This window comes from Physeter macrocephalus, chromosome 5, assembly GCF_002837175.3.
Source record: "Physeter macrocephalus isolate SW-GA chromosome 5, ASM283717v5, whole genome shotgun sequence".
NCBI lineage: Eukaryota > Metazoa > Chordata > Mammalia > Artiodactyla > Physeteridae > Physeter > Physeter macrocephalus.
Window position 1 is genome coordinate 61025610 of NC_041218.1, and position 25906 is coordinate 61051515.

Genomic DNA, 25906 nt, shown 5'->3' on the forward strand with positions numbered 1-25906 from the left:
CTGGCCACTGTATCGCCATGGCAAAGGAAATATCTGTTTTACTTCTCATGCTTTTTTGGATGTGGACACTATGTTGAAAGCCCAAAGGAGCTTTAATCAATTCTTAAGTTGCTGGAATCATCCACCCAAGCTTACTCTGGCAGCTCTGTCTGGCATGAAATTGTCAAAAGATAAAACACAACAGGATTTGTATCTTACACACATACGCTGCTATCTCCAGTGCCTTTTTCCTTCTTTTAAAGCTCTTCATCTTGGATGGTATCACACCTGCCCAATGAATCTGAGGGAAAAAAACCATCCTGAAGGATGGTGGTTGATAAAGAAGTCAGGGCCAGGGCAGGTCTTTTCACATGCTAATTCCTGCTTACTCTAGCTGTACCTGCAAATACAGCTTGAAACAGACTATTTCTAATACAGGGGAAGGTAATTACACTCACAAAGGCACCTCTGTGTCAGGGCTGGGCACCAGGAGCCAGCAGGTCTGGGAGACAGAGGCTTAACAGAGACTCCTGCAGTGAATGCACATTGTCTAGCATGGGGGAAAATGCCAGACCGGGGGGGACCCTGCAGCATTCAAGACAACAGTGGTGCACCTTGTCTGGGAAGGTTATTTAATGCTTCTGGCACCTGTAGTCAGAGCCACCCCTCTTTTCCTACCTTACAGGTTTAGAATTTATTTGGCATGTATAATTGTATATTTTGATCCTGGAGCTACAAACAATGGGCAGCATGTCATGTCTTGATCCCTTAGCATACCTCTTGGTTTCTCCCAAGCGAGTTAACCCTTGTATACACAGCCTGGCAGCACCTCTCCTGCCCAGTCAAGGGACAGTTAGGGATTTGAACAGGATGCATTTCAGTGTCTTGCTGAGAAACATTACTGGTGCCAAGCTCCATTATGTTGTGTCACTGGTGTTAAAGCCAAATCACCCAGTCAACAATTGGAGACTCCACATAAGTGACACTGAAGTTACTTCAATTTGAATATAAAATATCAATGCCTACTACTTGCTTTCTTTAGTACAGGGACTTTTAGATTATTGGTGTCTCCCTAATTTCATTGCAATTCTAACAAAAGCACCTTGGTAACTCAAGGTTTTCTGTTAGGAAATGCCACTCGTGTGCCAGGTCTAATTCTCTACTGTTCTACTATTACATGTTGCTTTGCCATCAATGACGCTCATCATTTAGATGGACTGGAAATCCAGTAAGTGGCTCAGAGTTTTATTACATGGAACTTTGGTCTCTGAGAAGCTTTGTCCCCTTCACAAAGCTAATCTGTAAAAAAAAAAAAAAAAAGTCCCATCTTTTCAATTTTTCTTTTCTTTTCCTTCTTGCTGTCTTTCCCCCCAACTTCTCCCTGCTACCTATTTGCAAGTTGCATGGTTTGTTTCTAGTCCCAAGGTTTAGACCCTGAAATTTTTACTATAAATACTTAACTTACAGTCTGTTATCTTTACCTTCCTCCTATATAATACTTACACATTAGACTACTTAAATTATAAGCAACCCCTCCATCTTATCATTGTTATGGACTTTAATTCTAGCTCAGATAACATTAAGCATTGTAATTACCATCATACATGCATACGTATATATGTATGCATATACACACACACACACATTTAAATTCAGACAATGTTATTTAGACTAAATGTTTACCACTTTTCTTTGCACTTCATCCCCTGTTCCACCTCCAGACTACCATCTGGAATCACTTTCCTCCTACTTGAAGTACATTCTAGAATTTCCTTTGGTACGGTTCTACCAGTGATATACTTTCTGAGTTTTGCTAGTCTAAAAATTGTCTTTATTTTACCCTTGTTCCTGGAAGACATTTTTACAGGGTATAGAATTCTATGTTGAAAGGTTTTTTCCTCTACACACTGAAGATACCATTCAAATGACTTCTGGCTTCTACTGTTCCTGTTTCTAAGTTAGCCATCAGTTCAACTGTTCCCCTTTAAAGACAATCTGCTTTTCTCTCTGGTCACTTAAGAGCTTCTCTTCAGCTTTAGTGTTCAGCAGTCTCATTCTGATTGTCTAGTCTGGATTAATTTTATTTATCCTGCTTGGGATTTGCCGTACTTCTTGAATCTATGGATTGATAGCTTTCAATGGTTCTGGAGAATTTTCAGCCATCATTTCGCCTTTCCTCCTGGTTTTCTTTTATACCCATTAGACCTCCTCACACTTTCCTGTGTCTCACTCTCTGTCTCTCTGAGTAATTCTCTTACGAATTCTCTCTTCAGCTGTGTTTAATCTGCTGTTAAAGCAAGAATTTTGAAATGCTGAATTTTAAATTTCAATAACCATAAATATGTTCACCATTTTAATTTTTAAAACAAAAACATTCACTTTATAGCTATGATAATTTTTAAATTTTAAATCTTTGGAGGTTTAAAATGCTGTCAGTTGTTTTTGCCATCTCATTTTTTTTTTTTTTTTTTCCCGCTGTACGCGGGCCTCTCACTGCTGTGGCCTCTCCCCTTGCGGAGCACAGGCTCCGGACGCGCAGGCTCAGTGGCCATGGCTCACGGGCCCAGCCGCTCCGCGGCACGCGGGATCCTCCCGGACCGGGGCACGAACCCGCGTCCCCTGCATCGGCAGGCGGACTCTCAACCACTGCGCCACCAGGGAAGCCCTGCCATCTCTTTTTAAAGTGCCTTGTTTCCTTGTGTGATTTGGGACTTTTGTTTATGAGCTGCCCATTTTCCTTGGAACATTATCTATGAAAATTCAACATCTGGGCTGAAGGTGGGTTCCTCTTAACGAAACTTGTGTTTGCTTCTGCCAGGTAGCTGGAGGCACTACCAATTCAAGATTATTTAAAATAAATTCCCAGCTTGAGCGTTTTCATATCACTCAAGAAATATAAATTCAGTCTGCCAACCTATGTGAGGCAAGCTTGGAGTTCCTGATTCTTAGGGGTGGGTTTTCCCCTCCCCCTTCTCTCTCCCTCCACTCAGAAACAAAGCGATTTTTGTTGCTGTCCAGATAGTATGAGGGAGCATTAAAAAAACGTTTTTTTATTGAACTATATTTCATTTACAATATTGTATTAGTTTCAGGTGTACAGCAAAATGATTCAGTTTTATATATATATACACACACACACATACACACACACACACATATGTGTCAAAATGTATCATCTTAAGTATGGATCTATATCTGAATTCCACCACTCCACATCAACAGCAGGATACTGCAGGAGCAAGAATACAGACTTTGGAGTCAGAGACCTGGGCTCAGATCACTGCTCTGCCACTTAGCTACCTGATGTTGGGCGAAGTTCTTAAAATCTCTGTACCTCAAGTTCCTCTCCAAAAAAAGTGAGTAATAGTTGTACTGACATAAGAATTACATTTAAATTCAATGATTAATATAAAGTACCTAGTAAACCTAGCACAAGGATCTTCAATAAAAAGTGGTGATATAAAGACAATTACTATTATCAACGAAAAGCACACTGTCCTGTTGGAGGGGAAAACAGAATTAGCTGATATAGTCTTTAAACAACTAGCAGCTGGAGTGTGACTCCTATATGGTTTCATACCTGAATCACAGGAGAGTTCGACATTTATCAGGTTAAGAGCAAATCTTTTATTTGGCAGAAGACCTCATCCTATCAAGTAAGCTTAAACTAGTTCGCTAAATTGATCACACTCCACGTGGGACTCTGGCTGTCACAAGACAGAGCTCCTTAATTTTACAGTAGATGACCATTTCTCAGATTAGCCATCTTTTAAATACAGAACTTGGTCACAATTAGAAACCAGAGAAATATAAGGATAGATGAGTAGAACTATATCTATCACTTCTGGAAAATATATTCAGAGCTTTCTATGAACAGTGGACTAGTAGCATCACTTTCAATCCTAAATATAAAGAACAGCATATTATATTCCAAAAGATGAACTAAAATAAAAAAGAGCTGTTGAAACCGATCCTGCAGGCACTTAGCAAAAAAACAAAACAACAACAACAAAACACTGGATAACAATGTTTGCCTCTAGAAGGTTACCCACAGCATGAGGCTAGGAGACTAATGTTTTATTACATACTTTTTAATATCTGTATTTTCTTCTTTCAAAAGCTATACTACCTGTTAAAATTAATTTCTGAAAGAACTTTATGGCACTAGAATTATTCTCTCACCTCCCTTAATACTGATCACTTGGAAGGCAACGAGGCCACACTCATCTCTGTAACTCAGCACACCTCAGAGTGTCAGTCCTCAACAAATATTTGGTGAGTGAATGGGAGAATGATAAAAAATTAACCATTTTTTAATATTTTAAAGAACATTTTCTAGCCCCCTTCAGCACACTCCATTCCTTCCAGCACTGTTCAATAAAAATAACATTTTTCACGATGTCTCCTTTTATTTGCTGTTCCAAACGTAGGTATCATTACTATCCTCTTTTACCGATAATGCATTTGAAACACAGGGACAGAAAGGTTTTTTTAAGTCTTTTTTTTTTTTTCCAGTTTGTTTTCTTTTAATGCAAACTTCTAAGCAGAATAGGGACAGTATTACATCATTTCCGATATCAGTCGCCAAGTTCACACCATGTTAGGTACAAAACCTGGCCTCTTGAGGTACTTGATACCCTCTCATTAATTTCTAAAATAACTGTCTTTTAATAAGACAAAATGCCCCAAATGTTCATTTTACAGCAGCTATTTATGACAAAGTTCTCAGGAAGGCACAAAGTTATTTTTCAAAGAACACAAATAGCTATCATTTGGGTAGCAGCTTGGCTCACTGTCAGGTTATGTGGCTCTCTGCAGGGCACGTGGGGTTTGCACCGCTATGCTGGTTAATGCAAGAGTTAAGGAAACAGAAGGACCCTCTTGCCTCGCAATGGATAAAATCATTTTAATTTCTATAATTTAAAGAGTTGATATCAGATCTAAGGTAACGTGCTTATTCTAAAAAACGAAACAAAGCAAAATTGAGCCATTCTAACATTTTTTTAAAGTATTGGGTACTAAAAGGAATGAGGAAAAAATGATCATATAACTACCCTGACCTAAGCTATCACACATTCGTGCTGTTTGGTGTCCTCTCAATTCTTTTCATCTCCATTTTCCTAGCACGCCCGCATCAACAATGACACCAAAACTGCCAACTGCTCCATATCCGTGTGTAGCATAGAACCTTGTCTTTGAACTTCCCTGAATTATCTATCAGACATACGCTCTCTCTCATCTGGCTCAAGATAGCTCCAGGTGATAACTCATGTTTCAAAGAGAGATTGCATTGAGTTTGAAACCCAGCCTCCCACTTCCTTACCAGGTACATGACCTTAGAAAAATTACCTAAACCCATCAAGCCTTCTTTTCCTCAACAGTAACTTGGAGCTAAAAAAAAAAACAAAAAAATATCTGCATCAAGAGGCTGTAGTAGGGATTAAATGATGTTAAGTGTATACAGCTCTAAACACGGGGCCGAGCACAAAGCAAGCCCACGTCAAACATTAGCTCTAACGAGCTTGCACGCACATGTGAACAAACACACACGCTTCTAAGCCTGGACCCTGCCTCTGTCCCTCCTGAAAGTCCTAGCACCATATCTGATCTTGCTATATCTTCAGATGTTTCAAATCCTTCCATTTTCAGTGACTTTTTTTCTGTCTACTGACAGGCATGGTTCTTCCAACAAATTAAAACAAACCACAAATCTCTCAGCCTCTTCTCCCCTGTAACGTTATCCCTCGCCTCTACTTTTTCTTCCAGTTGCTGTATGCTTTCACTTTTGTTTCTTTCACAGTAAAATCTTTAGGTCGAATGGTCTGTATCTACTAATATTTTCTCAACTAGGTTTCTACCTCTACCATTCTCCTTAAATTGACTTCTTAAGGATAACCAGTGGCCTCCATCTTTAAATTCAAAGGCCTTTTCTTGGACTTCAGTCCCCTTGGTCTGCAGCACTTGATACCACTCAACTTCTTCCTCTTCCGCTTACATCTCATCTCTCTACCAGCTCCCACAGCACTGTTTCTTCTGGTTCTCCACCTGATAGCTGCTTCTGCTATTTTCTCCCCCATACTCACTCCTGCCACCCTAATGAGGGTAGTTTCTGAGTTCCATCATTGGTGTCCCATCAGCTTGGGGATCTTACCCACTCCCATAGCTTCATGCATGTGGAGGACCCTTAAAAGACCATCTAAAGTTCCCATCCCTCTGACAAGGCTCTAGTTCTACATTCAACAGGGTAGAGTAAGAAGAACACCAGACAGGGAGTCAGGAGACAGTCTCAGGCCTAGCCATGCCCTGCCTACCAATCACCTAGCTGATTCTAAGATTTCTGGGCTTCGATTCCTCAATTATAAAGGTAACACCAGACAGAAGGTCTTTTAAGGTTTCTTGCAGCTTCTCAAATATTATGAAATTATAAAATTTACAGTATCACCGTCCAGCCAAGTGCTCAGGCCAGAAATCTGGGCTGATTTAATCTTGCTTTACTTTTCACCTTTCATCACTTTCCAAGACTTTGTGAGTCTAACTCTCACACATCCTTTAAATATATCCCCCCACGGCCTCTCTCTACCGTGACGCCCTAGTTGAGGTCACGGTCCTCCCTCCTCCCTGCCACCCCCAGTCTGTATCTTCCAAACTGGCCTCCCAAGCCTTCTGTCTTGCTCTCCCACGTGGCACTCTCCACACTGAAGCTGAATTACCCCTCCTTAAACACAAACCCTATCATGCCATTTGTCTTTGCCATCTACCTCGTTAACTAGGACTCATCTTTTAATGCCATCTCCCCTTCCAAAGCCCCCTGGCTTTCTTGCTATGAGTCAGCTCCATCTCTCTTAGAACTCTGTGTGCAGCACTCTGACAGCCCTTCTCAACCACATATGTTGTATTCTAAGGGTCTCTTTACTTGTCTGACCGCCCCCATGAGATGGTAAACTCTTTATTAAAAACATGCCCTATAATTCATTTTCATTTTCCCAGTGTCCAGGGCAGAGCTTGCCAGGTGAATAAATGGAGGCCTCAGAACCTGGGAAGGCGATCTTTCATCTAATTGGCTGTTTCCTTTACGTTTGACCTCTTCAGTATCCTGGTCTTCTGTGGTCATTACTTGTCAACTTATTCTCTCCCCATGCTTTCATATCATTGCTAGTAACTTGGAAACACCTGGCTTTTGCTTACCATTTATTTGCTCAACAAATATTTATCAAATGTCTACTTATGTGCCAGAAGCTGTTACAAGCAGCACTGAGCAAGCTAGGTCTTTGGTATCACAGTTCACTCTGGAAGAGGGAGAGACAGAGACAGACGGAACTATCAGATGGTGATGGGTGCTACGTAGAGACCTGGAAGAGGGGGATGTGACAGCGAGTGACCTGGTGTCCTTCTGAACAGGCATCTGCTGAGCTAAGATGTGAGGGGAAGAGCCTTCAGGCAACTGAAAATGAGGGGATGAGCCTGGAGTATCTGAAAAGGAAAGGTGGCCAGCATAGCTCGCAGAGTAGGCGGGTGGTGCAGAATGGAGGGTGGAGAGGATGGGGCCAGCAGGGATGGAGCTGGGGTTCTAGTCTAAGCACAGTAGGTTCTAGTCTAACTGCTAGACAGTTTTTCACCAGAGACACAGTTTCTGTAGGGCACACTAGCTTCTTATTTCCTCTGGTTTCTACTCAAATATCATCTCCTCAGAGAGGCCTTCCCCGGCCACCCTATTAAATGGCAACATCCCAATTCCATCCAGCCTCGGCCCTTCTCCATCCCCTCACACTGCCTCCTTCTTCTTCAAGGTCCTTAGCTCCACCTGATGTCATATATTTGGTTTCTTGATGGCTGACTTCTACCCACCAAAGTGAGCAGTGGCTTGGCTTTTCACAGTGACATTCTAAACGGCTAGACCAGTGCCAGGCACACAGTCAGACCTCAAGAGACGTGTGTCGAGTGACTGAATTAACCTGACTTACATTTTAACTAGATCACTCTGGCTGCTGTGGGGATTACGGATTTGACGGAGCCAAGAGTCAAAATAGAGAAACCCATGAGGAGGCTTTCACAGAGGTCTGGGTGAAAGGGAAAGGTGGATGAATCAGAAGAGAACTGCCACTCGGGTGGTTGTAAAACCATGTAGTGTCCCTTAGTGTTAGAAAATTAGCAGGGCACGATGTCCTTAAAGCCATGACTAAACAATTGTTTTCTTCATATGGGGCCATGAGCTCATAAAAGCAGGTATTTTTAAAAGCTGCTATCTTGAGAAATTATTCTTACATACTTGTATGCTACCAAGATAAAAGTGATAAACTGATGAAATCTGACAGAATCTACTAACACTAAAAAATGCACATGCCCCTTGACCTAACAAGTTCATTGCTAAGAATTCATTGTATATACTCACAAAAGTATGTCACACTATATGCAGGGATGTTCACCCTGTCATTGTAAGGTTCCCAAACTAGAAACAACTTAAATACCCATCAATAGGAAACTGCTTAAAAAAAAAAAAAAGAAAAAGAAACTTATATACAGTTATTAAATAAAATGAGAAAAGAGAATTAAGATATATTGTGTGTTTAGGAGGATTCTGTTTTTGTTCAAATACACAGATACACCATTGATGTGTGTGTGTGTGTGTGTGTACAATTTTTGATAGAGAAAAGGGAAAGAGGGAAGAGAGAAATAAATACAGATTTAAATAGAAGGGTTTTCTTTTCTTAAAGATATATAAAAAACATAAGCAGTGGTAATCCTTTAAAGAGAGAATAGGGTGGTAAGGGGTAAAGAGAAAATTTTACTCTCTTAAAGACATTTCTGAATTATATCATTTTTTTGAAACATAAACTTGTATTTTACTTTAAAAGACCAAACAATATCCCTTTGAGATAACTAGCAGAATAATCAAGAACATATGTCATCGCTTGCTTTCTGATATTATGAACAGTAGCTCCAATGATTCATTTATATACACACAATGAATGAACACACATACACAACACGCATGTATGTGGATGAAAATACAACTGGATGTGAAGCCTGTGGATATGCAGGGCCAACTGTATTCATTGTACTACGCCATTTTATAAAAGGGACTTGAGCATCTGTCCCCCACGGTACCAAGGCATGACTTTCTCTGTCAAATGCAGTGGGACAGAGGCCTTTGATTAGAAAACAGTAGATAGAGCTCATATTCCTTGGTGACTTTCCATGCTTTAGATGGAAATGTTTAATTTGTGATTACACAATCTGAAAACAATTTTCAACAAAGCTTGATGGATCTTTGCCATTATTGTTTCACTGACCATTTTTTGTTCTCAAAAATAGCCATGAACTACTCCATTGCTTCATAAGCATGCATCTTTTAGTCTATCTTAGCTGTGCTGCCATTTAATGTTAAATAAGTTCTATTCCATTCAGAAGATATAATCTTTCTCCTCATTAAAGCTCTGTTGGCACCATTCAAAAGTAGATGTGTATCACCTTCTTAGATAAGAATTTATTTTACTTATACTCTAGGGGCTTATGTAATAAAACAAAAGTTACCTAGTGAAAGGGAAATACCACCTCACATATTCTTAAGAAAAGTAGTACCTGTTGCAGATTTTAAAAAACTACGTTATATTCAAACAGCTCTTTCAAAGGCAATTAATTATCCTGCCTTTACTTCAATCACCTACCTACTCTAGGCTATAACAATGTCTCTATAATGGGGGGTACTTTGTTTACAGAGTTCGCTCTTTCGGCTCTAAACTATTTCTAACTTTAGGAATGTGAAATGTTTACCACATCCACTTTTTTTTTTCAGTTGTAAATGTATTTCTAAAGCAAGTATTCTAATTACCTTTTACTGGGAAGTTGCAGAATAGTTGGGTATTTTGCAAGTCAATTTAGGAGAAAAACAGAAAGCCTGGTTAAGTCCAATTAAGTGAGGTTAAGCACTGCAGGTCTAAACACACAGACAGAGCCTACACTCAACCCCTCCTGGGTCCCGCATTGTCATGTTAACAACAGCAAACAAAAGGTCCAAGGGAGGGAAAATGAAGATTACCTGTCCCACCTTAAACTAGGATAGAAGTTCTCTTTTTCAAGACCCACCCAGAGGGACACATACCAGATTTAAAAGTATTAGTCACCACAGGTCATTTGCATTTTTCTACCCAACCAAGACTAGAAACAGAGAAAAGCTTTATCACTGAAGAGCGCTATGGGCGGGGGCGGCGGGGGTTGGGGGGGGGGACCAAAACGTAGTAAACTACATAGCAATGTTAAAGCTGTGATGTCCCTAAAAGGTGGGATCTAGAACCATTACAGTGATTTCTGACCATGGAGGGTGGAGCAAGGTAGATGAGCCTGGAGAAAGGAAACTCACAAGAAACAAAACCTGGGGTTAGAAGGTGGGATAAAACAAATGAGGATAAGCTACAAAACCTGAGGTTGGAAGGTGGGATGAAACAAATGAGGATAAGCTAGGGTGGTAATACAAGACCAATCAGGCTGAGTGGAGAGGGGAACTCTGCTGAATCAAGTCCCGCCTCGCAGGTCTCAGGGAGTTTAGCTGATGATACCAACGGCCAGCAGAACGGAGGAGACTGCCTGCCAGGTCACTCTCTCGCAATGCAATCAAGTTTCCAGAAGCTCAAAGCTCAAATTGTTAGTGACTTCACTTGGTAATTACCAATACACCAAAAGCAGTGTTTTGAAAGGCAGCACCCAGGCCCGTGGAATGCCTCTGAACTAGATTAAACCACCAGGCTAGTAATTAAACTAACTTTATACGGGAGAGGTCTCTTGCTCAAACTTGAGCAATCCTGCTCATTTCAGGAAAGCCATTTTGGTACAAAAGTGGAAACAAGGAACTTCTGAGCCTCAATTTCAGCTCAGATACCACCGTTGGCACCTCTGTTCTCCTAACTACAAAATTAGGAGACCAACTACTTCCAAGGGGTGTTAAAGGGGATTAAGATTATGAAACACTGTGAAGATGAAAAGGACTAAAACTCAGTCTTGTTTCACTTGCAGGTAGTTTAACAGTCTCTGTTTCTGTGTCAGCAAACAAGTTTTTACCATTTTATCCATCTAGACTTTTCGATAGCAGTCACTGCCATAGTACCTAAGTGCTTTTTACCAGACAACCCACTGAAAGACTGCTTGGCAGCTTGTCAAACTGACATGCTGCCACATCGTGTGATAGTCTGCAAGAGACTAAAAATTCAGAACAGAAGATGATTTTTCTTCAAATTGATGAATGCTATGCCTCATGACAATACTGTTTATTTCTTACAGCTGGATAACAATTTGGTAAATGAAACAGCTATCACGTTGTGTTCCACTGCACAATCACCTTGAGCCTTTTAAGTGCTACTTAAAAAAATCAGCATGTTTATTCCTAAACACTACAAGATGCCTAAATATAAGGCAAGGTTCCCCCAAAAAACTAACCTCAGAGAAGAGGGTGTCACATAATATTTGATCCTCACAAAGTCTCAGATCTTGGGGTACTCTTCCAACCACTTGACCTTGAGAAGTACAGAGCTCTATTTGGGGAAGGCAGGTTTACCTGAAACAACCTCAATTATTACTAACACTGGATGTTTACCAAGGTCACCTAAAAAACTGAGTTAAAAAGAAAAGGGTAAAAAAGTATTCCTGGAGAATACTTTTACAAATGCTGTGCTGAATGTCAGAGCAAGGCATTTAAAGTTCACTCTAAAAAGCAATATGTTACATATGGGACCATTATATATCCATTCAGGATAAACTGGGAATAGAAAAGAAAGAAAGCAACTGTCGTAATGTTATGTGTCTGTGGGACAAAATTTCTAGGGACAATATTGCACAGAGTCCAAAAGTGACTTCCTCTTGACAGCTTGGAACAAAAATGAAGACGATGGACTTTGCAAAACCATGTGAATGGCTGATTTAAAATGTGGATTAAGTGGTGATCAAGACGCTGATTCAAAATTCATATGAGAAACGTGAATAAAATATTTCTTGATATGTGTGTATAGAAAAAAGCAATATTAATTTTATGTAATGTGATTTTATACATCTATGTGTAAATAAATGAAAACCAACATTTTAAGTAGTTGTTTGACTTACCTTCCTATATCCCTAAAGGTTTACTTATTCAAGTTGGCCATGAAACTTTTTTTTTAATCTTCTCATTGAAAAACGGTGAACACCTTATGTCTGATGAAGCCTTGTAACAGGGCATATATGAAGCTAATTCTAGTTCATTACAACTTCTTTGGTAGAAGAGTGTAAATAACAAATTTCAAGAATTTTCTATAATTTTGGTTTTGCGATCATTCTGAAAAACTGTTTTCTAAATGATAAATGGTTAAGATGCAAAATAATTATGACAAGGTACACATAGGGATAGGTTTGGAATGAATGTACAGGGCCAGAACATATATTCCTGATCTGGTATGGGCTACGCACGCGTGGGTAAACTGAGCTCAGTCCATCTCCCGAAAGATGGTGCCCTGTGATCCTGGCAGCTATCTTTCATAGACAACAGCACTGAGAATTAGGTTTTTATATCAGTAACAGATCCAAACAAAACTCCACCCAGTGCTGCGGCAAACAGCTGTGCACTGAGCAGTGTCTGTGCGGGTCATGACATCATACTCATCCTTGATTTATGTTTTCTAAGGACAGTTACTTGGCAGATGGCAGGAAGGACACCTCCTTCTAACTGGCATGAAGGTACCCTATGAGCTCCAGCAGAAGATCTTCTCTAGGTATAGAAATGTGAGGAATCAATTTCATGCCTATGAGCAGTTACTAGTTTAGGAGATGAGCATATACTCAAATAAATGACTGAAAAGAGTTACCTTGTAGATCCCAAAGAAGCCCAGGTCCCTTAGGACAGACAGAGCACTGACTCGGGGACCAGTGGTGATCTCTCCAGCCACCTGCAAACGGATCTTGACAATTTCCAAAGGATTTGTGAAAATCACCTGGGAGGCTCCTGCCTAAAAGGGAGAAAAAGAAAAGATTTAGTATAAAGTGGGGTGGTTCAGAAAGAGATGAGTGATTCTCTTCAAAGGAGCTCAGAATATTCTATTCTCAATAGACTGTAGTTTCAATCCTTGTCCCATCAATTAAAACAGCGATTATGAGTTTGAATCAAAATATAGTTACTGCCTGGGAGGACTTGGGTCAGGCTCTGTTTCCTTCATGTGGAGGGTGAAAGAGGGCAAAGACCAGAGACGTGGCCCAACACAGAGAGGCCTCTGTTGGCCTCACCCAAGTCCTCACGCTAAAATGACAAACATTCCTTGAAGCACAATCAACTGCCGCCACAGGACTCAAAGCCAAGCACACAAAGGCAGCCATAAAATGAAAGTCAAGTGGTATCCAAATAAAGAGACACGCATCTGCCTGTCAGAACAGGAGGGGGGCAGAGAGGACACAGGCTCTCGCATGATGTACTTCATAATTCTGTCAATATATCAACAATTGCCAGAGGACATACAAACTTAGATGAAAGCAATTTTTTCTTCTCTTAAAAAATCAGATCGCTCATCAAACACCATTTTATGGACTTACGTATTATATTTACGTATTACCTGTGTATAGAATTGCTCTTTTCATACAAGATAAATGTCAAAGTAGTAAAAAATATGCATTAAATCAATTACAACCCAAACTTTGAACAATGTGTGTTCATTCCAGCAAATGGCTGGGTGCCTCACCTCTAAGATCATCAGTGGAAATCTCTAAAGTGCACACTATAAGGGGAATTTTAAGCTAGCTATTTTGAAGCTAAGCCTATATTTATTATAAGCAATTACATTCTTACTATACTTCAACTTGTTATTCCTTGTCTCAAATATATTTTTATATCATCCAAAGTAAGGCTGACATAGAACATAGTTCAGAATCTTCATTATACAGCGACGTCACCGAACCAGACCACAGACATGGTGCTGACATTTAGAGCTTAGCAGATGCTATCATGGTAACATGCACAATTTGGGTCAATATCATACCAAACTACTTCTTGCCAGATCCTCTGATCCTATCAACCAACGTGCGTGCCTTCACAAAATGGCTTGTGCTAATCAAAACCAGCTGTAAGGATGGTCTTTAAAGTACTGTTTAATACCTGGAAATAAAAATTAGAAACATAAACATGCACTGGGAAGGGATAGATTAAATGCATTTGAGTATGTTCCTGAAATGAGATATTATGCTGCCAATAAAAATAAGGTGGGAAATGTTCAATACACATTGTGAAGTAAAAACTCTCAGATGCGTAAACGCACGTACGCCTCTCCCCCTGCTATCCCTGACCACCATGTAGAAGAAGAGACACCAATGTAGTGCTTTTGAGGTGGCAGGGTTACAGATTTCTTTTCTGCTGTGTTTTTTGTTTCTTCTGCATAGATCATGTGTTACTTCTATAAAGAAGTTATGTAGCAGTATTCATTTTTATCTAATATGAGAAGCAACGTTAACCAAAAAAAAAAAAAAAAAAAACAAAGAAAAATGTTCATCCTTTAACTCTCTCAATCAAATCGTTTTTCCATTTTTACCAACTTGATACCTTAGTCAAGACACATTTGTTCCTAAAAACAGACTAGGATTTTCCCTCTCTCCACACCTTCAAACTATGGAGAAGGCAGTATTCCCCTGTGTTTAGACTGCCACAGACTCCCTCTCTGTACTTGCTTAAATCGTGTTTCACCCATCACCTTCATCTCTCCTGGGTGACTCTACAGAGGTGGTAGGAAAAACCTGGGTTGTATTCATGAAAAGGCCCACAAAGGGCCCTTCTAAAGTGGGAGGGAGAGGCTGCTGTGTTCTTCTGTTCCACACGAAGCCATTCTGCTTCCACTGTTGCCAGGGCTCAGAAGAGCCATGCTTTGCTCCCAGGCTGCTGTGACCCACAGGCAGGTGGGAAGAACAACCCCTGCCAGCCTACAGCCCTTGAGTATTTTGTGAGTTGGCACCTGCATCTTTCCAAGCGACACGGAGGGGGTTGCTGATGGGAGGCATAAGAGATGAAAAGGACCTGGCCTCGTAACAGCACTGAGGGTACAGTAAGGATTATGTCTGTGCTTCTGGACCTGAGTTCTCATGTTGCGAAAATGAATACAATTTTAAAAATTGTTTCATGGGGCAGAAGTGCTGGGAAAGATTCGCTGAGTTGGAATTAACCTGAGGCTGACTTTTAAAAGCTCAAAAGTGGGTAAGACCGTGTCTACCACGGGTGGAATGGCGAGCAGTCAGCGTACATATACATGGATCTTCTCGAAGGACAGAACATGAACGCGACGCACACTCACCAAGTGCTGCCAACAGGGGCTAAGGGGCAGTTGGGTATCACGTGTGACAACTGATCCTCAGTCACTACTGGTCGAACCATCTCACTTGTTACGAGGATCAAAGAGGTGGCGAATGTACAGCAGCCAGCACCGTGCTCAAACAGTGACTCCAAACACATTGGTTTCCTCTCCTCTAGCTCCTAAACTGATGGCTCTCCTCCCTGGTGGCCTGTTACAACTGCTTGCAGAGCTTTTCAAACATAGTGACTTCCAGATCTTACTCCTGATAAATAAGATTTCTACATTTGCCCCTTCCTATGTGATTAAAACGTGTGGTGAGAGTTGAGAATCATTTTACTTCACTGCATCATCTCTAGGCTGCCTTTCAACTCTGAGAGGCTGCTTAAAGGGCTTAAAGCTGTGATTTCTAATTCCAGTTTTCTACATTCTTTCAGACAGTAACATTTATATGTTTTACATCTGATCTCGTAACAAACCTTTTATACACCTCCAAGTGGTAACATTATTAAAGGGTATGATTGTTAGGTATAGAATTGCTGTCTTATTCATTATCTGATATCATAACTAACACCCACAAAAGTTAATATTATATACAAACAAGAAATTATACTCAACTCCCTTGACTCCAAGCCAATTGACAGGTACCAATCTTTTAGCATCATACAGTGAAGTCTAATCACTAAGGATGATGCAAAAGTTCCCTTCAGAGAGCTGCAGGGAACAGAGGTAGTGGGAAGAAAGACTGCAGTGATACTAAGAAAAAAATAATGTCGCACTAGTTACCTCTGGTGGGCTCAGAAAGAAAGAACCTACAGAGACTCAGAGTGGCACATTGTAGAGGGGCTGAAGATGAATCGGCTCTTTGGAGTCAAGCTGGAAGGAAATGAGAGACTCCAAGGCACCAAGAGAAGATGCTTATCATCAGATGCATGATGTCTGGGCACCGTCACGACTTGATCGCTGAGCAGTGCACTACTGCTGCTCTTCAGTCTCCTGGTCTATTATCCATTCACAGTACCTTACCCACGTCCCTCCTCTGCAGAGATCAAAGAGAGCTGAATCTGCAGACAGTGGACAGGAACACCTATTGTGCACGTGATGTCTCTGTGTCCCTCATCACTTGAAGGCTCTGTGTGAAGACACTGCTTTTTGTATGTGGGCAATTTTGTCACAAATCATTTCCCTGTGACTCTCTGGAGTCTGTGACAAGTAGGCCAGGTGACCATTTTCCATACTGGAACTGGCCCCGTGTGGCATGTTATATTTACAGTGGGGAGACTGACTTGTCTTCAGGTTTCTCAGTATCGTCTTTGTGACTGAAATCTTAGTTGCTATCCAGTATCTGGATCCATCTAAAGAGAAACACATATACCTATTGCAGGCTCACTTCTCCTACTTGATCGTTCATTCATATAGTTATCCACCAAATATTTATAAGCAATCATGTTCAAAGTTTGTCCTAGCAACAATAAAGACATAAGATGAGTGAGAAAGCATTCCTGTTCTCAAGGAGTTTGAAACAGGAGTAGAGATAATAAATATTCCTTAAGCATCCATCATAGGCTATTAGGGTGTTGCTTTGCATGTATACATATCTTCAGTCTACTCAAAACATACGTTATTCCAGATTTTACATAAGAGGAAATTGAGGCATAGAAAGATTTAAAGCAACTATTATTATGGGCTGCACTGTGTTCCACCGAAATTCATATACTGAAGTCTTAGCCCTCAGTACCTCAGAATGTGACTGTATTTGAAGATAGGACCTTTTAAGAGGTAATTAAGGTAAAATGAAATCCTATGAGTAAGCCCTAATCCAACGTGACTGGTGTCCTTACAACAAGAGGAAACTGAGATATACAGAGAAAGGACCATGTGAGGCAGAGTAAGAAGGCAGCCATCTTCAAGCCAAGAAAAGGAGCCTCAGAAGAAACCAACCCTGCTGACACCTTGGTCTTCGACTTCCAGCCTCCAGAAATGTGAGAAAATAAACTTATGTTAAGTCACCCAGTCTGTGGTATTCTGCTATGGCAGCTCTAGCAAACTAATACAGCAACTTACCCTTAGGGCTACACAACCAGCAAGCAGAGGAAAGACTGAGTCCAGGAAATATACTCCTTATGAATACAAAATTGGCACGTGAGAAAAGATAAATGAGATAAGAGCTAAAGTCCAGACACATTGCCATGGCAATTCAAAGGAGGGAGAGATTTCTGCTGACTTGGATAATCTGGGGAGGTGGTAAAACGCATAAGATAATGCATCAACTGGTGACTGAAGTGCAATTAGGATTTAGGTAATCCAGGCAAGGAATGACACAAAGCGACAGTGACAAGAGCTCGTTACACTTAGAGGGTAAAGAGACCCAGCACCACATCTGTCCAAAGAGATTTTAATTAGAATGATAATTATGATGAGATCAACATTATCGTCCCGTAGCATTTCCTGAGTACTTACTATGTACCAGGCATCATGCTAAGAGCTTTGTAAGAATTTTCTCTTTTGGTCCTCATAATGTCATAAGGTAGGTAATAATATTATTCCAGTTTTATAAGTGAGCAACCAGGCTGAAAAGAGGTTACATAACTTGCCTGAGGTCACACAGCTAGGAAGGTGGAGCCTGGATTCAAAGCTAGACCTGCTGGACGCCAGAGCCTGAGCATTTATTTCCACTGCTTATCATGGCAGCATGGAAGAATCATCGCTTCAGATGGCCTGGAAGGGGTATGAACGAGGATGTGAAAAATAAGACTACTGGGGCCAAATCATGGAAGGCCTAGAACGCTACACTTGGGAATGGGGCTGCCTTCTGGGGAAGTGCCTTTGTGTGTGCCTGTGGTGGGAAGAGAGCTGACAAATGACGCTTAGGAGCTGGAGAGTGCTGTGACTAGTATCTATGTCTCAGAAAGATGATAGGGCAGCAGAGGGGAGAGTTTATTAGGAGGGAGAGCCCTGGGGCAGGGGTAAAAATTAGGGTTTTAGCAGACTAGGTGAGAGCGAAAAAAGGCCAGAATTAGAACAATTACATTGGTCATGAAGTAGGGGGTGGGCGGATGCAACAGAGATCAGCAGGGCTTGGATGCTGAATGTGGGGCAAAAGGAGTGGGTTGGGCTGAAGAAAGGAACAGAGTTTTTGCATATATGTAAAAGGAGGGAACAAAAGAACCTAAAGAGATGACACATCCAGAAGGCAATAGAAGGGTGAGTTGGGAATTAAGGACTGAGACACAGATGAGGGCCTCACCCCACATATGTGCTAACTGAAGGCGGGAGGAAGATGAAACACCAAGAGTGGAGACCTAAGAAGTGATGACAATCTTCTGCTATACGCCACAGTGCACACTGATGCAGGCTCAGAAGTCAAGAAAGGGGCTTCCCAAAGGGAGAAGAAGGCCAACAATGGCTGCTGACACAAGGAGGAGGAGGTGAAGTCCAGCACACGGGGTGATCTGTTACTGGGGATGGGATGCTGAGGAATTAGAGAGCTCCTGTAAGCTACATTTCTCAAGGGAAGTGGAAAAGAGAGAGCGATAGTCATTTATGGAAGCAAGCAAAGTAGAATGAAAATTTAGGGAATGAAGGAGAAAAGATCTAGGGAGAGTGAAAAGAAAAACAGAACTGGGGATAACTGTGTTTCGCTTAAGCAAAACAGCACAAGTTCTGAGTGGAGGAGGAGGAAGAGTGGAAGATAGTTTTGTAAAGCTGGCAGATTTGCTTTAATGACACATACGGAGTTGTGGGATGATTTTGTTTCAGAGCAGAAACTATTAGTCTTAGTCTTACTATACAGGCTTCAAAGATAAAGAAAATAGAATCAAATGGATCAGGATTTGGCATAAGGAACCACAACTAAAGTACTGAAGCATAAACCAAATCAACAACAAAAGAGCCCTCAGAAGCAACAGTAAAATTATACTCTGGCTCTCAAGTAGAAGTTTTGGTGAAGTCAGTCTGATCTGCAACACAGACAAGAGGATGAAGCAGCTAATGACGTCTAAGGATGAGCCCAATGCAATTGCTCATGCCTTCTATCCCTCAACTCGAAACAGGCTGTTAGATGCAGCACGCAGCCAGTGTTTAAACACTGCATAGGGCTGTTTATCTGTGCCCACCCCAGGGTACCCAGAGCCATGGGCAGCTCCACAGTGGTTCTCTAGGTTCTCTATTAAGAGCCGACTGTAGGCACAGGACTGTAGGTGAGGAATGATTCAGTTTGGCGCTATGTGGACTCTTACCCAGGCTATTATCAGGTGCTGAACAAGAATATTTTATTGCCTACTTGTACTGAATACCTGCATCAGTGTGACAAAAAATTCTGTAGCATTAAAAAAAAAAAAACAAAAAAACAGAGCCCGGCATTCAAAAACATTATATATCTTTAGAGGAGAAATATGAAACTGCTACACCAAAAAAAAAAACTTACACATTAACTTTTTTATTTTTTAACAAGCGGCATTAACAAGAAATAACCTAATATGAAATGTATAGAACTGAAATGAAGAAAAATATAGATTTTTAAAATACAAAGGGCATACAGATTGAATACTAGAGAAACAAGTACTGTTCTTAAACTGGGAGACTCAATGTTATAAAGGTGTCATTTGGACTGTAAATTAATTTTAAATGCAAATGTCAATTTCCTATAAATGAATGTAATAGTCCAAGGTTGTAAAGTTGTCCATTTTTTCATAAACTAATTTAAAATTCAGAGCAGTCTTCCTAAATAAAATCCCAACCAGGTTTCATGAAGATGTTTGAAGATAGGAATATTCTGAACAAAAAGTCACGTGGAGAATCCTGTGCCACATTAACACACATTTACAGTGTCGGTAACTTTTAAAATTTAGCCAAGACTAGATAAATGAAAAGATCCAGATATGCAAATGCTTCATGGACACTGAAGTCCATCAAGAAATATGTAAGAGAGGTTTTTCTCCCAGGTACAATATCACTGATTTTCATCAGATGCATCAAGTTCTTCTCTGTAGATTAGTCAATAAATCATGAGGAAGCCCGGCCAATAGGAGGTAAAATCCCCCAATCATGCCAAATCTGAATCCTTGAGGAATATTTCAGACTCAGAAATGTATAACTAGTGACCTATTTTCAATTTTATTCAAACGGGCTCAGAAAATAATTACACTAGTGTGGGTTTTACCTAAATATAGCACAGCGGTTCAGCATAGGAGCAACTGAATCAGAGAAACCTCGATTTCAATTCAGGCTTCATAATTTCCTTGTATGTGACCTTGGACAAATTCTTCAAACTTACTAAGACTTAGATTCTTTATTTATACTAAAGAGATGAAAGCATTTCACAGACTCATTGTGAGGACTAAATAAAGTAGCATGTGCCGCAGCTAGCACAGTGCCTGACACAGAGCAGCTGCTTGAGAAATGGGGGGCAATGCTGGGGGTCAGTATGGCCTATGGTTGACAGCCTAGGCTCTGACAAACTTCCTAACCTACACACTCCAAACTTATTTCACCTGTAAAATGGGCACAGGAACATTAATGCTCTTCATGCTTTCAACGTGCCAACTCCAGAGGCAGGTATATAGGAGTGAACAAAACTGACAAAGATCCCCACCCTCAGGGAGCCCATATTCTAGCTGTTATTTATAGGATTATGTGAGGAGTAAATGGAAACAAGTATATAAAGCACTGATTCCAGTGCCTAGCACACCACAGTGCTCAATCAGTGGTACTGATTACCATTAATAAATACATGACGAAACTCTGTTTAGGTGAATTTAGTTTAGCAAACTCCTTCAAAGCCAGGACAATTGAGTTTTCAAATTTTTCTTTCCCTAGAAACTTGCAAATTAAACTTTCTTTCTGAGGAAAGCACAGTCACACTGAAGACTGGTAGGAAGCAGCTACATCAGGTAAAAAAGGGGAAAAAAAGGAAGAAAAGAACTCATGTGGGACTTCTCTGGTGGCGCAGTGGTTAAGAATCCACCTGCCAATGCAGGCGATAAGGGTTCGAGCCCAGGAAGATCCCACATGCCGCGGAGCAACTAAGCCCATGCACCACAACTACTGAACCTGTGCTCTAGAGCCCGCAAGCCACAACTGCTGAGCCCACGTGCCACAAATACTGGAGCCTGCGCACCTAGAGCCCGTGCTCCACAACAAAGACAAGCCACTGCAAAGAGAAGCCCATGCACCGCAACAGAGAGTAGCCCCTGCTCGCTGCAACTAGAGGAAGCCCGTGTGCAGCAACAAAGACCCAACACAGCCAAAAATAAATAAATTAATTAATTAAAAAAAAAGAAGAAGAACTCATGTGAGTGAGCGATGGGTGATGTTGTAGAGCTCAACATAACCAGATGGTTTTTATTTAACTTAAATTCATTCGATTTTATTTAATCAAACTCAAGATGACATTCAATAAATTGTGGGTATTTTAAATTCTGAAAATGTGTTCCTGAGACATGGTTAATAATCATGTCCCGGTAAAAATGACAACGGCCAGATAGATAACCCGCATCATTTACAACACCATGTTTGTGGACTGATCTCTGTTCCATTTAGGTGTGGGCTGCCCTCAACACTGGCAAGCCACTTTGGAAATGTGCACTGCTGGTCACAAAAGGGACCAAGAGAGAGACTAGATAGGGTGTAGTATAGAAGATTCCCCACTGCTGAAAATGACGCACCGTGCACTCCTTCTAACCAGGTGATACGACTGCTAGAAGGAAAAGGTAACACAATCACCCTTAATGTTCCAGATCAAGTCCTAATATTTGGACTTTAAAACTATCCCAAGTGGATGCTAGACACCTCGTCTTGCCACCAGTACAAATGAAAGTGCACATCTCCAAATGACAGTTCTAGCTCCGCGAGTCCTGCCTAAGGTCCATGATCTTCATAAATTCACCTTTGCATCCAGGGAGGGCTGAGAGCAACCAGAAAGGGAAGCAGGGCTGTGGAAGCTACAACTATGTCAGCATGAAGCCCGAGCACCAGGCTTCTCAGGTGCTCTATCAACACAAAGCATCACTCTTTCCAAATGCTTGAATTTTTCACATGATACGGTCCTCAGGGCTTGAAGTAAAATATAGGTTTTTTCCTTCTAATACCCCCTTTCTGAAATGGGCCAGATAGATAGTCTGCAAAGAACGTGAAATGTGGCTTCTATCATAGCTTTTGCTCAGTGCCCAGGTGCTTCTGTAAGCTTGATTTTTTCTTCTCCATCTCCCACTTTTGTCACCCAAATTCCTTTTGCCATATTATGTAATGATTAACTTCATCATTAACACTTCTGATTCTGCATAGTTAACTTTATTGAGGGAAGTGATACTTCTGTCTTAAAAGTAGAATTTCAAGAAATCAGATATTTAGAAAGGCAACATAATCCAGAATCTTAATGTACTGCCCAATTTCTCTAAGTATTCCAAGAACAGTGATCTTCACAAAAAGGATCTTAACACACTTTAGGTCCAATGATTGTGAACAAGTAAGCTTTAAAGTTACATGGGATTCGGGAATTCCCTGGCGGTCCAGTGGTTAGGAGTCTGCGCTTTCACTGCCGGAGCCAGGTTCAACCCCTGGCTGGGGAACTAAGATCCACAAGCCACAGGGCATGGCCCCCCCAACCAAGAAAAAAAAAAAAAGTTACATGGAAATTAAAAATGACTTGCCAAGGCCGTATCAGCAGCCTAAATACATTATCTAAAAGATCAGTTCAGGAGCCCCAATGCATATTTCCCTATAATCCATTTTTTCTCACCTGTTATGAACTAAACAAGCCTTTCTCTAATGCTTCTTTACTAACCAAGATACCATCCTTGAACATTCTTTCTCCGGACTGGCGTGGGGGTCGAGTCAAAAGAACTCACAAAATGAAAAAGCCCTGGGGCTTCCCTGGTGGCGCAGTGGTTGCGCAGTGGTTGCGCGTCCGCCTGCCGATGCAGGGGAACCGGGTTCGCGCCCCGGTCTGGGGGGATCCCACATGCCGCAGAGCGGCTGGGCCCGTGGGCCATGGCCGCTGAGCCTGCGCGTCCGGAGCCTGCGCTCCGCAACGGGAGAGGCCACGGCAGGCGGAGGCCCGCATACCAACAAAAAAAAAAAAAAAGAGAAAGCCCTTAGGACTCCTGCTCCTTCCTTCACCATTCTAGGCAACAGTCTTGAGAACATGCAGAGAATATTAACAGTCTTGCATGTAACAACAACAACAAATCGATTCTGTCATCAATCTGCTGTCCACAGAAAACGTAGCAGTGTATTTTTTTTAAAAAAATAGTGTTATTCCTGCTATATTTTAAACTAAAAGCATTAACTGTAACTGTAATTTAATCACCTCCCTTTAATTTGAATTCACATGGTAGATACTTATAGCTACTTAAAAAATTAAGTGGCAAAATGTATACGAAGAATATGTATCTTGATATTCTAATTATGCTCAATTGAATGTACTTAGATTTAAAGTGCTTTTCACAAGTGACATGTGCTAAGAATATCTAATTGCACAGTGACATTCTAAAATGTGTGCTTAAATGTGTCAAAAATAGATTAATATGAAGATACGGAATTTAATTTTTTTTAAACTAAAACCCAAGTACATTATTTTGATTATTTTGATACAAATAAAATTGTAACTACACAAAAAGGTCTACACTAGTAAATGTCTAATGATTTACATTACATATAAAATGAATACTCAAGTGATAATGGAATGTGATATTTGAATAAATTGGAAAACAAAGATTTCTTAAGAAATCTAAGCTTCAACATATTTTCCATTTACTCTCTACTCCAATGTTAAATGGAGACATGAAAATAATTTGTAGGCAGTGCGGGTATTATCACGGTCTATAAAGATCACATGTACAAAACAGATATTCCGCAAATAACAGTGGGTGGATTACATTAAAACACAGTGCCCAATAGCACTCAGCTGCTGTTCACAAATACTGAAGACAGGCAGGTGCTCAGCAACCTCACAGAGAAGCTGGCAAATGTGAGGGGCACGAGGCCGAGACGCCACTCACTCTATCAAGCTCTGAAGGGAAAGTGTCAGACCCAGTGCCCTCACGAGGGGTCATCACCCTGCTTCAGTCAAGAACTTGAGTCCTTACTGCAGTTGAGAAAAGAATCTTTATCTTAACCCCTAGTGTTATGGGCCGCATTGTGTCCCTCCAAAATTCATATGCTGAAGACCTAACCGTGTACTTCTGATATGACTATATTTGGAGACAGGGCCTTTAAAGAGGTAATTAAGGTAAAACGAGGTCATATGGGTGTGCCCTAATTCAACATGACTGGAGTCCTTAGAAGAAGAAGAGATCAGGATAAAGACAACACACAGATTGAGGGGTGACCATGTGAGGACACAGTGAGAAAATGGCCACCTGCAAGCAAAGGAGAGAGGCTTCAGAAGAAAATCAAACCTGCAGACACCTTGATCTTGGACTTCCTGCTTCTATAAGTGTGAGAAAAAAAATTTCTGTTGTTTAAGCCATGCAGCCCGTGGCATTTTGCTATGGCAGCCCTAGAAAACTAATACACTTAGTTAAACTGACTAAATGCATGCCTCTAAACACAAAGCAGTATGGGATTTTCTCCTTTGATTTGATGTGTAAATTAAGCTCAAGTAAAAAAAAATCTGTGACTTGACTGTTAAGAACTTTGAAAATAGATTCTCACCACTTAACTGTTTTTGAGACAGATATCAAATTGAAATTTCCTGTTCTTAATTTCTTAACTACATGGTAAGACAGAAAAAGGGTACTCTGTTTACGTTTACGAATACTAAGTTTCAAATTTTCAACTTCATAAGGTTTTAACAGGCCTATAGAAGCCTGGCCAAGAAACCAAAGTGGAATCTGTTCGACTGACATTAAAAAGTAATTAAGTTACAGAGCTGTCAAATACATTCACATTTGGGCTCTGCCTGTTATACATGTCTATTTTGACTACTACTACCAGAATTTCTTAATGATTTACAGACCTTCAATGTCTAACGTATCTTAACTGTATGAAAGCTGTGACCCAACCTTTGTTCATATCTTCATAACATAACAAACCCCTCCCCTATTTATTAGAAAACCAGCAGGATGGTTCAGCGTTTGAACTGTGTTGAGTCAAATAACTCTGAGACGTTCACAAAGAAGGGGAAGGGAGGAAAACAGAAGAAAGACATCTGGCTGGCTCAGTGTCTATCACGAGATGGACTTGCTTCTAGTAAGATGACATTTCTGAGCCACCAAAGGCAGCCCTTAGCCAGGTAGGCCAGTGCTATGAACCCTTACTGCCATCAGATACCTTTTATTTTTGCTCCAAGTTCAAGTAAAAGTATGGAGAAGGAACTTTTCATAGAAGCAGGCAGGCCACAGAATTCTTATCGCAGCCCAGTGCCTTAGTCCTATCCCCCAGAAGACTTACTGGGCAAATTGTGATGGAGCAAAATTATTTTCATAATCCTCCAAAATCCAGAGTTTAATTAAGGTTCACTCTTGGAGTTGCATCTTCTATGGGTTTAGAAAAATGTCTAACAACATATTACCATCATACAGAGTATTTTCACTGCCCTAAAAATCCTCTGTGCTCTGCCTATTCATCCCTCCCTCCCCCCGAACTCCTGGCAACAACTGATCCTTCTGCTGTCTCCATAGTTTTGCCTTTTCCAGAATGTCCTA

At 40.8% G+C, this 25906-nt stretch overlaps 1 protein-coding gene across 11 annotated transcripts in view; it reads right to left on the minus strand.

Moving 5' to 3' along the window:
• SLC25A13 (solute carrier family 25 member 13) overlaps window positions 1-25906 on the minus strand; it is a 262700-nt gene that overhangs the window by 64874 nt on the left and 171920 nt on the right. For all 11 annotated transcript variants that reach the window (XR_008617418.1, XR_003679894.2, XR_008617416.1 and 8 more), the window contains one exon: window positions 12804-12944. Coding sequence is in view for 5 of the 11 variants with exons in the window: in XM_055084997.1 (XP_054940972.1) it covers window positions 12804-12944 (141 nt within the window). In the remaining 6 variants the exon portion in view is untranslated. The remainder of the gene's footprint in view (window positions 1-12803; window positions 12945-25906) is intronic.